The sequence below is a fragment of the Giraffa tippelskirchi genome, chromosome 2 (assembly GCF_054371585.1).
Source record: "Giraffa tippelskirchi isolate mGirTip1 chromosome 2, T2T-mGirTip1v1.2.pri, whole genome shotgun sequence".
Classification (NCBI taxonomy): domain Eukaryota; kingdom Metazoa; phylum Chordata; class Mammalia; order Artiodactyla; family Giraffidae; genus Giraffa; species Giraffa tippelskirchi.
Genome location: NC_137276.1, coordinates 4,568,419 through 4,581,552, shown reverse-complemented (window position 1 = coordinate 4,581,552; position 13,134 = coordinate 4,568,419). Strand labels below are relative to the sequence as shown.

General features: G+C 47.7%; 1 protein-coding gene across 15 annotated transcripts in view; it reads left to right on the top strand.

The window, feature by feature from the left end:
- PTPRE (protein tyrosine phosphatase receptor type E) overlaps positions 1-11,197 on the top strand; it is a 178,942-nt gene extending 167,745 nt beyond the window's left edge. For 8 of the 15 annotated variants that reach the window (XM_081573385.1, XM_081573390.1, XM_081573388.1 and 5 more), the window contains 4 exons: positions 2,369-2,494; positions 3,586-3,752; positions 5,459-5,594; positions 8,350-11,197. In XM_081573385.1, coding sequence (XP_081429511.1) covers positions 2,369-2,494; positions 3,586-3,752; positions 5,459-5,594; positions 8,350-8,424 — 504 coding nt within the window. In that variant the 3' untranslated portion in view covers positions 8,425-11,197. Of the gene's footprint in view, positions 1-2,368; positions 2,495-3,582; positions 3,757-5,458; positions 5,595-8,349 lie in introns of all 15 variants that reach the window. The other 7 variants (XM_081573389.1, XM_081573386.1, XM_081573393.1 and 4 more) reach the window with 2 other exon arrangements.
- The last annotated feature ends 1,937 nt before the right edge of the window (positions 11,198-13,134 follow it).

Here is a 13,134-nt window from a genome sequence, read left to right as displayed (position 1 = left end):
AAGATATTCACAGAGTTGTATAATGTTACTAATTCCAGATCATTTTCATCACCCGAAAAGAAACCCCATACCCATGAATGACCACTACCCAGATTAGTTACCTTCTATGCATTTGCCTCAGCTGGACATTTCATGGAATGGAATCATACCACCCGTCTTTTGTGATTGAGCACTTTCATTTGGCATGTTTATAAGGTGCATTCATGAATCAGTTCCTCACTCTTTTTTTTTTTAATAGTATAGCTCTAAATTTTGTGTATTCATTCATTAGTTTTTGGCCATTTGGGTTGTTTTCACTTTGGGCTGTTACGAATACTGTTTTGAACATTCATGGACAAGTTTTTACGTGGACATATATTTTTATTTCTCTTAGGTAGATGCCTAGGTGTAGAACTGCTGGGGCCTGTCATAACTATCTTGCAAACTCATATCACTTAACTGTTCAAGCAGCTGCCCCGCCAGTAATGTACAAACATTCCAGTTTCTCCCCACCCTCATCAACACTTATGTTATCTTTTTAATTAAAGCTATCCTAGTGGATGTTTTCTTAGATTTTTAAGAAATCTTTTTTTTATCAAGCATATATATTCCTAAAGAAGCCACTGTTTAGTTTTGTCTGCTTTTCAACTTCATATAAGAGGGTACCATTAAGGTATACAATGGGGCTTCCCTGGTGGCTCAGCTGGTAAAGAATCCACCTGCAATGCAGGAGACCTGAGTTCGATCCCTGGGTTGGGAAGATCCCCTGGAGAAGGGAACGGCTACCCACCCCAGTATTCCGGCCTGGAGAATTCCACAGACTGCACAGTCCATGGGGTCACAAAGAGTCAGACACAACTGAGTGACATTCACACAAGGTATACAGTCTTCAGAGGCTTGACTTTTCCACTCAAAGTTATGCATTCGATATTTTGCTGTGTTGCTGCCTATAACTGTGGCTCATTCATCATTATTTCCTTATGCTCCATGACACAAACTGTGCATACTGCATCCATTGACTTGCCCCTCCTCCTGTCATAGGCATTTGGTTTGATTCCATTTTGTTGTTTTACAAACAGTGCTGTGGGTACTTTCTCGTATGTGTTTTATGATGCATGAGGAATCATAGGGTTCAGAGACAAAAAGGCCACGTTGGAGAGTGTGTGAACATTTGGATTGGCAGGGCAGTTCCCAATGGATTTCCAAAGTAGTTACGGTTTCCAAAGCGGACACAGGATCAACACCTTTCATCGACATCCCTAGGATTGTCTGGCATCCTCGTTTTTGTTAATTAAATAGGTATAAATATCATCTCTTTGTGGCCTTAACTTGCATCTCTCTGATCCCTCTGAGGTCAGGCATCACTTTGTATATTTATAGATGATGACATGTTTCCTCTTGTGCAAAGTGTCTGTTCATGCCTTTCACTCATTTTTCTTGTGGGTTGTTTGCACTTTTCTTATTGATTCAGAGGATTCTTTATATATTCTTGGTACTGATTCCTTGTTGCCTTTATGTATTGCAAGTATCTCATCTCAGTTGATGGCCTGTCTTTTACTCTCTCAATGTTTGTTGGAGTTCCCCAAGTGGTTCAGTGGTAAAGAATCCGCCTGCCAATGCAGAAGATGCTGGTTCGATCCCTGGGTGGAGAAGATTCCCCTGGAGGAGGAAATGGCAACCCACTCCAGTATTCTTGCCTGGGAAATCCTGTGGACACAGGAGCCTGGTGGGCTATAGTCCATGGGGTCCGCAAAAGAGTCAGATACAACTTGGCGACTAAACAACAACAAAATGTTTACTGATGACACAGTTAATTTTAATATAATCTGATGGTGAGATCTTCTTTGTCATGGTTAGTTAGCTCTTTGGGGCTCTTGTTTGGTAAATCTGTACCCCAAAATGAAAAGATATTTTTTCTAAGGCTTTCACAGTTTTATTTTTGACTTCAAGTCTTCCCTTGTCTTGGTTTGTTTTTATTAAACTTCAAGGCTACCATATACAGTAGTGCAGGTTGTACACTGCCAAACTCCAGGAGGGGCTAGGGCATTCATATCAGCCCAGGCAGTGGGTGAATTAGGGATCCAGCTCACTTTTCCCATACAGAGAACTGATTTCCCAGCTCCAGTTACTGACTGGCCCCTCCTCTGTGTCGTCATTTCTCTCCTGTATCAAAGTTGCAGACACACGCACGTCTGTTCCTGGACCGTCTGCTTTGTTCCCTTGGTCACTAGCAGGCACTAGTAGTATTCACATTTATGTTCATGTGTTATTTTCTTGTTCAGATGAAATACATTAAATGGTTTGACAGCACGTTTGCATCCTATTGTTAAAACTGCTGGCAGCAAATTCTTTATTACGAGACTTATAACATTTTTATTTTATCCCCCAGGATAAATGCTACCAGTATTGGCCAACAGAGGGCTCAGTGACTCACGGAGAAATAACGATCGAAATAAAGAGCGATACCCTTTCTGAAGCCATCAGTATACGAGACTTCCTGGTCACCTTCAATCAGGTATTGTTGCCAGAGACCTTTAGTCTCTTGTGGACAGAACCCCCTGCAGCTGTCGTGTGGGCTCTGTCTTTGTGCCAGAATGTCCTGTCCTTCAGGCCTTTCCAGATCGCCACGCTTGTGTCAGTGGTCAGTGTGGGCAGTAAGCAGCTGTGTTACCAAGTGGCTGATCTCCTGTAAGATTTCACCTCCATGATCGTCCCCCAGCTCCTTGCTGGAGCCCAGGGATTATAGGGCCAAGTAGCCAACTCCAAGAGGCGTCCTACCGCTGCCCAGTCCCTGGGAGAAACCTCCGTGGGTCAGAGAGCAGGAGGAGTGCGTGGGTGAAGCCACAGAGGCCTCCCGGGGTTCTCTGCCAGACACCTTCTCAGAGCCTCTCACCACCCTCCACCAGCCAGGTCTTGGGAACTCTCCCTGTATGTCAACCATGGGTAAAACGACCCACCTATGGGATCCAATTCTGAGCTCAAGATGGTCAGTACAGAGAAACCCAGCTTTGCCCAAAGACTTGGTCTCCTCCACACGGGTCGCAGAAAGACCCAGAGCCCTTAGACTCCGAAACTGCTCATCCCCAGCCTTGAAGGGACATGGTGGGTCCTGAAAGGGAAAGTCACTCAGTCATGTCCGACTCTTTGTGACTCCATGGGCTATACAGTCCATGGAATTCTCCAGACCAGAATACTGGAGTGGGTAGCCTATCCCTTCTCCAGTGGATCTTCCCAACCCAGGAATCTAACTGCATTGCAGGCAGATTCTTTCCCAACTGAGCTCTCAGGGAAGTGGGTCCTGGCTTCTTACAAAAAAGGGATGATTCCTGTCATCTCAAGCAAAACTGCCATAACAGGGCCTGGCAGGCCCTGGGGGCTCCGGGGAGTATCCTTTGATTGTCGTGACCGCCACCCAGAAGGAGGCACAGCTGGCCTTCTGCTTTATGGTGACCACAGCCTACGAACAGCCAGCATCTGGGAGGCCAGCCAGATGGGAACTCTGCGGGCTGCTCGAGACTGTGGTCCGAATCCCCCGGGCGGGGTTGGGGTCGGGGAGGCTGGGTGGCTGTGACCGCGCAGCCCTGAGACCCTCTTCCTGCCCAGCAGCCCCTGACCCGGCCGGAGGAGCAGACGCGGGTGGTGCGGCAGTTCCACTTCCACGGCTGGCCCGAGATTGGGATCCCGGCCGAGGGCAAGGGCATGATCGACCTCATCGCGGCCGTGCAGAAGCAGCAGCAGCAGACCGGCAACCACCCCATCACAGTGCACTGCAGGCAAGTGGGCCCCAGGGCCAGGGCACCCCTCCCGGTGGGCCCGACGTGGACCCCACGCTCAGTCCACTGCTCCCGGCAGCACCGCTTCCCTGGACTGTCTTCTTCACCTTTCCCCGCTCCCAGACTTAACACAAATGCATAAATATCTTCCTAGACTTGCAGAAGCATTTGGTGAGAAGGAGTCAGGAAGTGACTCAGACACATTTCTTTATGCTTTTTAAGTCACCAAAAAAAAAAAAAGAGAGACATTTTCAAGCACAGTTCAGACAAACCCCGAACTTATCTTCATTTTGAAAGACCGGCGGGCTTTGGCTGGCATGCCACCCAGCACAGCAGGAAGCTTGTCTTAAACTACTCAGGGATGCCCAGGCCGGGGTCCATAGCAGAGGGTCCGCAGCCCCAGCCCACCCTGACACCACTCAGCCTGGCTCGCAAGCCCCCCACCCCCTACCGTGGACAGAGGGACCCACTGGGGGGCACCTGGACACGGCAGGACACCCCACCAGCAAGAAACGTGATAAACAGCTTTATGGGGGCGGAGGGTCAATCCTGTGGAGACATGCCAGTCCTCCTTCCTTCTGGGCTAGGACCCCTGCTGGCAGGGACCTTGACCACCCTTGCAAAAGTCTTCCTGGGGGAGCCTGGGGTGTCTGATCTTGGGTTGGGGTCTGATTTGCAGAAGCTTGGGGTGTCTCATCTTGGGATGGGGTCTGATTTGCTTCTAATACTGCACTTCTGTGCCTCTGTCTACATGTGGCTCCCATTTTTTTGACTGCCATTCATCCCCACCCGCTTACCCCGCATGTCAGCAAAGCCCAGCTTAACCTGGAGGAGGGTTGGTTTGGCCTCTTTCCTGACTTTGGACCCAGAGAGGCGCACATCCGGCATGGCCAGCAGGGGGTGCACACCTAGGTTTTCAGTCCCTGGTGCCTTCGTAGATGTCCTTTAGAATAAAGGAGAACTGAGTTCCTTCTTGTTCTGCCTCCGCAAACCCAGACTGAATGTTATGGGTGTCGGGCACCGGGGATGCAAACAAAGGTGAGTGAAACCCACAGTCGGGATTTGGGGCCCCTGTGGGAACCCCGCCTCCACCGAGGGCTCCGTGGAAGAGGCCAGCCAAGCCTGCCTCTGTTAGGCCTGCTCTCTCTCTCCCAAGAGGGTCTGCTCCTGCAGGGTTTATCCAAAAGATCCTGTTAAATGGAGGAGATGCAGACCTTCACTGCCGGGAAGTGTCAGTTATGACCGTTCCTGACAGGGGCTGTCCTGTGTCCAAGCACCCCTTCTATCCACCTGCACGCCTCCCGTCTCGGAAGGTGGTCCCTGCACACACAGGGAATCTGGGCTAGGATTGCAGCTCCCTATGCCTGAACAAGGAGGGTTTTCGCTCCTAAGAAGTTTCCAGGTGATGTAGCTGCTGCCAGTCCAGGGGCCATCCTCTGAGAGTCCCTCCACAAGGAGGAAGGGAAATGGGTCCACCAGCTTGAAAACTCGTCACTGGTTCTGATCTGACTCATGTTACATTTAGGCACGTTCTTGAGGACTTCTGTGTTTGCTGACTCTCCTTCCAGAACCAGGTTACATATAAAATGGCCATTAAAGAGCCAAGCTCCGGTCATACCAGCGCTGACGTGTAGGGCTTGGTGGAGGCTGTGGGTTTCTCATCCCCACGTGCGAATTTCAGGGTCTCACTCCAATTCTCTCTGCAGTGCTGGAGCTGGGCGGACGGGGACTTTCATAGCACTCAGCAACATCCTGGAACGGGTCAAGGCTGAGGGGCTTTTAGATGTATTCCAAGCTGTGAAGAGTTTACGACTTCAGAGGCCACACATGGTGCAAACCCTGGTAAGAAACGGCTTCCAGAGGAGTTGGGAATTGTCTCATGTTGCATTTGATGTATGTTGCATGGAAGGAGTTCAGGTCTGCTGGGATGGAAGGAGGGAGGTTACGTTTCCAGGACAAAGAGCTGAAAGTCCCAGACAGCGTACAGTCAAGCTTCACAGACTCCTTTCCTCCCTTGCATCGGGGTGGGGTCTGTCCCCTGGGCAGACACGTGAGGAGGGGCACAGCCCTGAGTTTGGATTAGAAGACCCATTGGACAGAGGCCCAGCTGCATGTCAGCAAACTGTTCGGCAGATTCCAGTCTATGTTTACAGACGTAGACGTTCACAAACGGCAGTGACATTTACAATCCTGATTCTTGTCATCTTCTGCCTCCCACGGGTCACGTAGGCTCTTGTCCTTGGCTGGGTCTCACTCAGCCTCCAGACGCCACCCAGGGGGCTTAAGGAATCCATGTAGAGCACAGTTGCCCATAGGTTCTCCTTCATTACGTGGTGAAAACCCACCCTTTCTGGTTTTCAAAAGAGATGCCTCCCTACCAAACTCGGTGATTGTCCTGCAACAGCAAGTTCAGTTTTCAAGACTGTTATAACCCATTGCTTTTCCCAAGAAAAATGAAAGTGTTTGTCATGTCCGACTCTTTGAGACCCCCATGAACTGTAGCCCCCCAGGCTCCTCTGTCCATGGGATCCTCCAGGCAAGAACACTGGGCCGGGGTGCCATGCCCTTCTCCAGGGACATATTTATTTTCCCCAGTTCAGTTCCAGTTCAGTTCAATTGCTCAGTTGCGTCTGACACTTTGCGAGCCCATAGACTACAGCACACCAGGCCTCCCTGTCCATCACCAACTCCCGGAGCTTACTCAAACTCATGTCCATTGAGTCGGTGGTGCCATCCAACCATCTCATCCTCTGTCATCCCCTTCTCCTCCCACCTTCCATCTTTCCCAGCATCAGGGACTTTTCCAATGAGTCAGTTCTTCGCATCAGGTGGCCAAATTACTGGAGTTTTCCCCAAGGCTTCCTGTTTTAGGACTTGCCCTCCCAGCTCCCTGGCGCAGCCCACTGGTTCTCTGTGCTCACTCAGTCCTGACACAGGCACTTTCTCTTTCCTTCCAAGGGCTGGGACTGGATGGGATCTTAGTAGCTGGAAGGGAGGACCCTGTAGTGACTCTTGACTCTCCCAACGCCCCTGCAACCATAGGACAGCAGCTTTCGGCTCCGTCTTTCTTTCCCTAGAAAGCACAGTTCTGTCCTATGCTGGCTGGAATGAGACCCCAGAAGGGCTAGACGGGCTAATGTTTGGCCTCTTCTAACCCAAAGGCCGGTAGATTCTTGTTCAATGTGAATTTAGGTAAGAGGCTGAACCCAAGGTGCTGGGGAAGAAGAGGAGGGGGCTAGGAGCCTCCCTTGGGCCCCCTGCTTCCCTAGCTCCCATATTCACTGGGCCAGCAAGTGACCAGGGTCTGCAAGGGTCTGCAAGGGTCTGCAAGGGTAGCTGCCATCGTTGTTCCTCAAACCACTGGGGTCCACCACCACCCCTGCCCCCGCCTGCTTCCTGTTGTGCTCACATGGTTTTCCTAGACACATGGTAGGCTCGCCAAGAAAGTCCAGGCGTTGCCATTTCCCCATCTCTTTCATTTCTTCTTCTTTTTTTCTTTCCCCTTTGGCCACACTGCCCAGCATGTGGATCTTAGTTCCCCAACCAGGGATCAAACACGCATGCCCTGCACTGGAAGCTCTAAGGCTCACCCACTGGAACCCCAGCGAAGTCCCCCTTTCTTCTTTTGAGTGCTCATTGCTGGTGGTGTCACAAGCCCCGCCCACTGGCCCCCGTTGACCCATCACCTGGTTCTAGTCCCACAACCTCCAAGAGCTGCTGGAAGGTCAGAAGTCAGGCGATGTCCAAGAACGCTAGTAAGTTAGGGGCCTCCTCAGGTGGCCCAGCGGTGGAGAACCTGCCTGACAGTGCAGGAGACACGAGAGCCGGGGGTTCAAGCCTTGTGTCGGGAAGATCCCCTGGAGTAGGAAGTGGTGACCCCCTCCAGTATTCTTGCCTGGAAAATTCTGCAGACAGAGGAGCCTGACGGGCTGCGGTCTGTGTGTTCACAAAGAATCTAACACAACTGAAGATGCACGCACCCACAGATGCGAGGCATCATTCTTTCAAATTTTTGTAAAATTGATATAAAGCAATGACCTTTTGTAGTGTAAATTTAGGTTTAAAAATAATCTATATTTCCATCTTATTTAACTTTTATAGGTTATTTTCATTGCATTATGAAGTTTGATGTTAGGTTTGCTATTATTTTTTCATTCCAAAGTAGTGGTTTTTAGTTTAAATATGAAAACTAGAGATCTCTCACTCAGAGAGTGAGTCCAAAATACACTGAGTTGAAACACTGACATTTTCTATGTAGAAAAATAGCTTTATTTGGAAACATTGTGTGCCTAAAAACTAAATTATGTAACAGAAGTTTATATGCATCAGGATATGCTATGCTATGCTATGCTAAGTCGCTTCAATCGTGTCCGACTCTGTGCGACCCCATGCACTGTAGCCTACCAGGCTCCTCCATCCATGGGATTTTCCAGGCAAGAGGACTGGAGTGGGGATATTGCCTTCTCCGCATCAGGATATACAATAGTTTAATAACTGGTCAGACTTTCCTATGTCTTCTCTTTAGTGTTTCTTCTGATTAAGTTAATTAAATATATCTTTACTATTATTTTAATATGTTCTTGGTTTTCTTTTTCAGGAACAGTATGAATTCTGCTACAAAGTGGTACAAGATTTTATTGATATATTTTCTGATTATGCTAATTTCAAATGAAAATTCCTGCCTTAAAATATTTTTTAATTTAATGGTCAGTATATTTTGTAAAAATCATGTTAATTTATTTCATAGTTGACATTAATATCCTTCCTAATTTCTTTGTATATATTCTGTTATGCTTTAAAGGCCACCTGCTGTAAAGTTATTAAATCTTAAATATGCCCTTTAAAAACTGGAATAATGTATTAAGGTCAAATAATATCCCATAAAATATATATTTCTGCTAATATCAGTAAAAAATATTTTAATTTTTCATTAGATTCATATCATTTAACTTCACACAGTCAACGCTTCTAAATGCTAAAAATCTTAATATGCCGAGTGTGTTTATTTATGCAGGGTACTAACCACAACTTCATTAGGAAACAGTCGAGGACTCAGAAATTAGTGGAAAATTTCCTGATATTGATTTCACAGCCCTGAGCAGTGGCAGTTTTTTGAAGGCAAACTGTTCGTGAAGATACGGCATAAACAAGTCTTGTAGTCCTCAGTCTCAGCCCATGTGGTTTACCTTTACCTTTTAAAGATCAAGGAAGACTTTACAACCCGAGTCCAGGTCTAAAACACACTGGAGTAATCGGTGGCTATGTAGTGATACTTAAAAATGCATTTGTTCAAGACTGTGTCGTGCCATCTTATCGAGACAAAAGAGATGTGAAGGCCAGTGGTCCAGTGGCCATGTGGCCTCGGGTCCAGCAAAGCAGCTCTCAGAGCTTCACTCCCCTGGCGCTGCTTGCTGCCCTTCTGTCTCGACCCTCCAAGAATCACACCTATTGCCCTTCTCGCTCTTCTGCCCCCACCCACACCCCACCATTCTGCCCTGCTAGTCGTGAGCTATGCCTCAAGGCACAGTGAAAAATCACGTCCCATTCCAAAAGGTCAGATAACGCATCTGACACGCACAGAGAAGCCAGGAGCTCCTGCTTGGAAGAAACAGTCAGGCAACCACAAGCAATTATGCTTTAAACTTTCTGAGAAGAAGCGTTTTGGTATTTAAAAAAAAAAAATGTCTTGTAAAAGTTAAGACTGTTTGTAAGAAAAACAAATCTTAAAATCTAGATTTATACAGTTTTTTTTAAAGTCCCACTCCTTAATATTTAATAAAAGGAAAGAGAAATCCTTACTCTAAAGACTAACTTATTTTTCAATGGTTCCTGTTGAGACTTCTGACACTGGATAATAATGATCTCATTGCCAGACAGGATTGGCTTGTGGGGCAAAAGAAAAGAGGGTGAACACGGAAAGGTTCAATTTAATGGCAGTTTCCTGTCTATGGTCATTAGGTGCCTGAGTAGATGAGCACAATGTAAAAAAAGACATCTGGTCTACCTTTCTGAATTCATTTAACATGTTCATTTTGGGGTACTTTTTTTTTGCTTTCTAAAAGAGATATGAATCTAAAGACCTAATTTGATATTTCCACTGGTAACCAATTGCACAAGTACAACCCAAGGTATCCTAATAACAGGCCCACAGGTAATTAAGATTCTTCAGCTCCTCCACGCCCCACCCAAAAGTCAGAGGAGGCGCCCAGCTGGACGGGCAAAAGCACAACTTTTTGAGTGCTGCCATGCCACCAGAGGCAGCCCTGGGCTCCTCACACAGCTGACCGCCTCCCTCTCCCTTCTGGGCACACTGATGATGCTTTTGAGTCAAACAGGAGCACGGAGGGAGCTTTGTGAGATGCACCAGGTGGCCCCATTTGTTTTCACTGTTAAAGTCCTGAGCCCGAAGTCCTTCTTTGACCAAAGGGGAAGAGAGAAAACTGAGCACCGAAGCCTAGAAATAGAGCTGCTGTTGGCAGCGATGGCAACACAGGGATAGCGTCCAAGGGCCTGGATGGGGGTCCAAATTCAGGAGCCTTTACTCAGCATCCTGCAGGCCCTTTCGTGGTCTAGCCGACATCTCGTGTCTTGGGATTAAGGTAGACTTCTTCAGGGGTGCCCTCAGGAAAGCACTCCGTTTGTGTGTATCTCCTGCCCCTTGGGCCATCGCCTACATCTGCTGAGGCTCCACCCTGGTGGTTCTGAGAACTGAGCAAACGGCACTGGCCCTGGGGTGCAGCACCCTGCTCCCTCCACAGTCACGGCAGCACTTGCCTCCCCGGGGGGCTCAGTTGCCAGCCTCCGGGCCCCCCGCCACCACCCTGCAGCTCTGATTGCAGCCTCGGTGGGTGTGCCAGGACTCTGCATCCTGTCTGTCTTGCCCTGAAAGTTGGCACCTCCTCCCCTTGGGTCAAAGAAAGTCCATTGTACATAACTGAAGAGTGCCATGCTGGTAAAGTCATTTTTCCTTTGACGTTTTTCTCTGTTGCATGCGGTTGCATTCAAATGCCAAATAGTGATTAGAAGATGACCATTCTGATCTCCTTGCTTTATTGGTCACTGTGTGACTCTCTTTACTGTTTCTCTCCATGTGCTCTATGAATGAAGAATGCGTACCAGTGTTTTAAAAGGTATTTTTATGTGTTTTTTAAAACTTTTTAAAATGAGCCTGATGCCTCTGTTTCAGCATTTGGAGATATGCCTTTTTTTAAATGTATGATTACTGATATTTCTGTTGTGTTTCACTAAGTTGTGTTTAATTTATGTACAATCTTTATAATATATGTATGTATTCTGGTTTCAACTATCATTTTTTTTCATTTTATTCCATTTATCATTTGATCTTGCTCTGATTCCAGTGCCAGTGAATGTTGCTGAATTTGTATATGCAAATTGCAAGATCCAAAACATTCTGTTGCAAGGATAAATCTTTACTTTGACTTCCAGCCTGCGTCTCTTTCTTCAGTGAAGTCTCCTAATCTCATTCCTATGCCTTAAATCCTTCTAGACAAGACATTCATCAGGAGCTAAGCATGGATTTATGTAGACAATTTTAGGACTTGTAAAATTTAACTCAGACATGGCATAGACACAGCCCCCTAACCCCAGCATGTGAGGGTGCGATGGCCAATGCACTGGTCAGCAGCCTGAGTGGTGCGTGAAGACTGGATTATAACCACCTTACGGAGGGCGACCCTCCTAGAGTCCAAACAGAAGCTCTGAGCTCTTAACAGGGGTTTCTCAGAATATACAAGGAAGGGGACCAAATGCTCCAAGTCCACTGCCAGGTGGGATCAGAAAGCCTTTCCAACACTGCTTCTGCTCCTAAAACCTCGACTCCTATTAGGTCTCCTTTCTACATCTGTGTCTGGGGCCCCAGATCACTCTTTTTCAGTTTCACACCTTCCCTAACTCACACTCACCAGCTTCCTCTTTCAGATATTCTGGGCCTAATGTGGAAATTTAAGCATATGCTTTTTATTATTGGTTGTATTTAATAAATTTTATAAGCTTTGTTATAGTTGTTAAAATCGATCATTTGAAAACCTTTAATCCCCTTCACCTGCAATGAATGCTGTTTGCTCCTATGGACCCTCTAGCTATTGGGTTTGCCTTACGGGTCTGTGGGCTTCCCAGGTGGTGCTAGTGATAAAAGAACTCGCCTGCCAATGCAGAAGACACGAGAAGCGGGTTTGATCCCTGGGTCGGGAAGAGTCCCTGGAGAAGGAAATGGCAAGCCACTCCGGTATTCTTGCCTGGAGAATTCTATGGACAGACGAGCCTGGTAGGCTGCAGTCCATGGGGTTGCAGAGTTGGACATGACTGAGCACGCACATATGGGTCTGTCTGTCTGCACATCTGTTGAATAAGGGGGGGCCACACCACTGCTCTTGGTGTGGTAGGGGCTCTCTTCCCCGTAACAGAGCAGGAGAATGGAAGGTGCAGACGCAGCCTGAGGCAGGCAACAGTGGGGAGAGGGGGGAAGGAGGAGGAGGTTTGGAGCAGGGTCCATGAGGACAGAAACCAGCACCCCCAGCCAACCAGGGGTCAACGGACTTGACCACCTGTTGGGGTGCACAGACCCAGGAGGGTGTGAGGCGCTGAAAGGGAACAGACCCCAGGTCTGCCTCAGAGGAGCCCATTGTCACACAGAAACACACCAATGCACCCCCTGTGATAACAGATCTCAGGATGGGTCGGCAGGTGAGCCGATGGCCAGAGGAGGTCAGCACCTGGCTGGGATTGGATGGCGCAGCTTAGGGGCATGGCTTTTAGCAGGCTCTGTGGCTTTTTCAATAATTGAAGACCGTCTATGGTGTGGATGATCCCCATTTCCCTCCCCAACACTAACCATGGATAATGGCAAGCCTTTGAGCTCTTGTCAAGCTGAGAGGCAAAAAAAAAAAGAAAAAAAAAACCCATGCCTCCTATCAATTTGCATTTCCCTAACTTCTAGTGGGTTGAATATTTTTTCACATTTATTTGTACTTCATCTGTGAATCACCAATTTGTATTTTTTATCCATCTTCCTAATTGAGTCATTTGACTTTGCCTTATTCATTTATGATGTGTTAGTCGCTCACTCACGTCCGACTTTTTGCGACCCCATGGATTGTAGCCTGCCAGGCTCCTCTGTCCAAGGGATTCTCCAGACAAGAATACTGGACTGGGTTGCCATTCCCTTCTCCAAATTCATTTATAGTAATTCTGTTTAAAACATGGATACTGACCCTTTGTTATTCACGTTATAGCCAACGCACCACAGGCTCCTACCCCTGGGACTTGCCTGCAAGTTCACTCCCAGAATCTGGTCACATCAGGGCGGCCAACCTCTGGGCAACAAGCATTGTCATTTGCTGATTCTGCAGCCTGGGCCAAATCC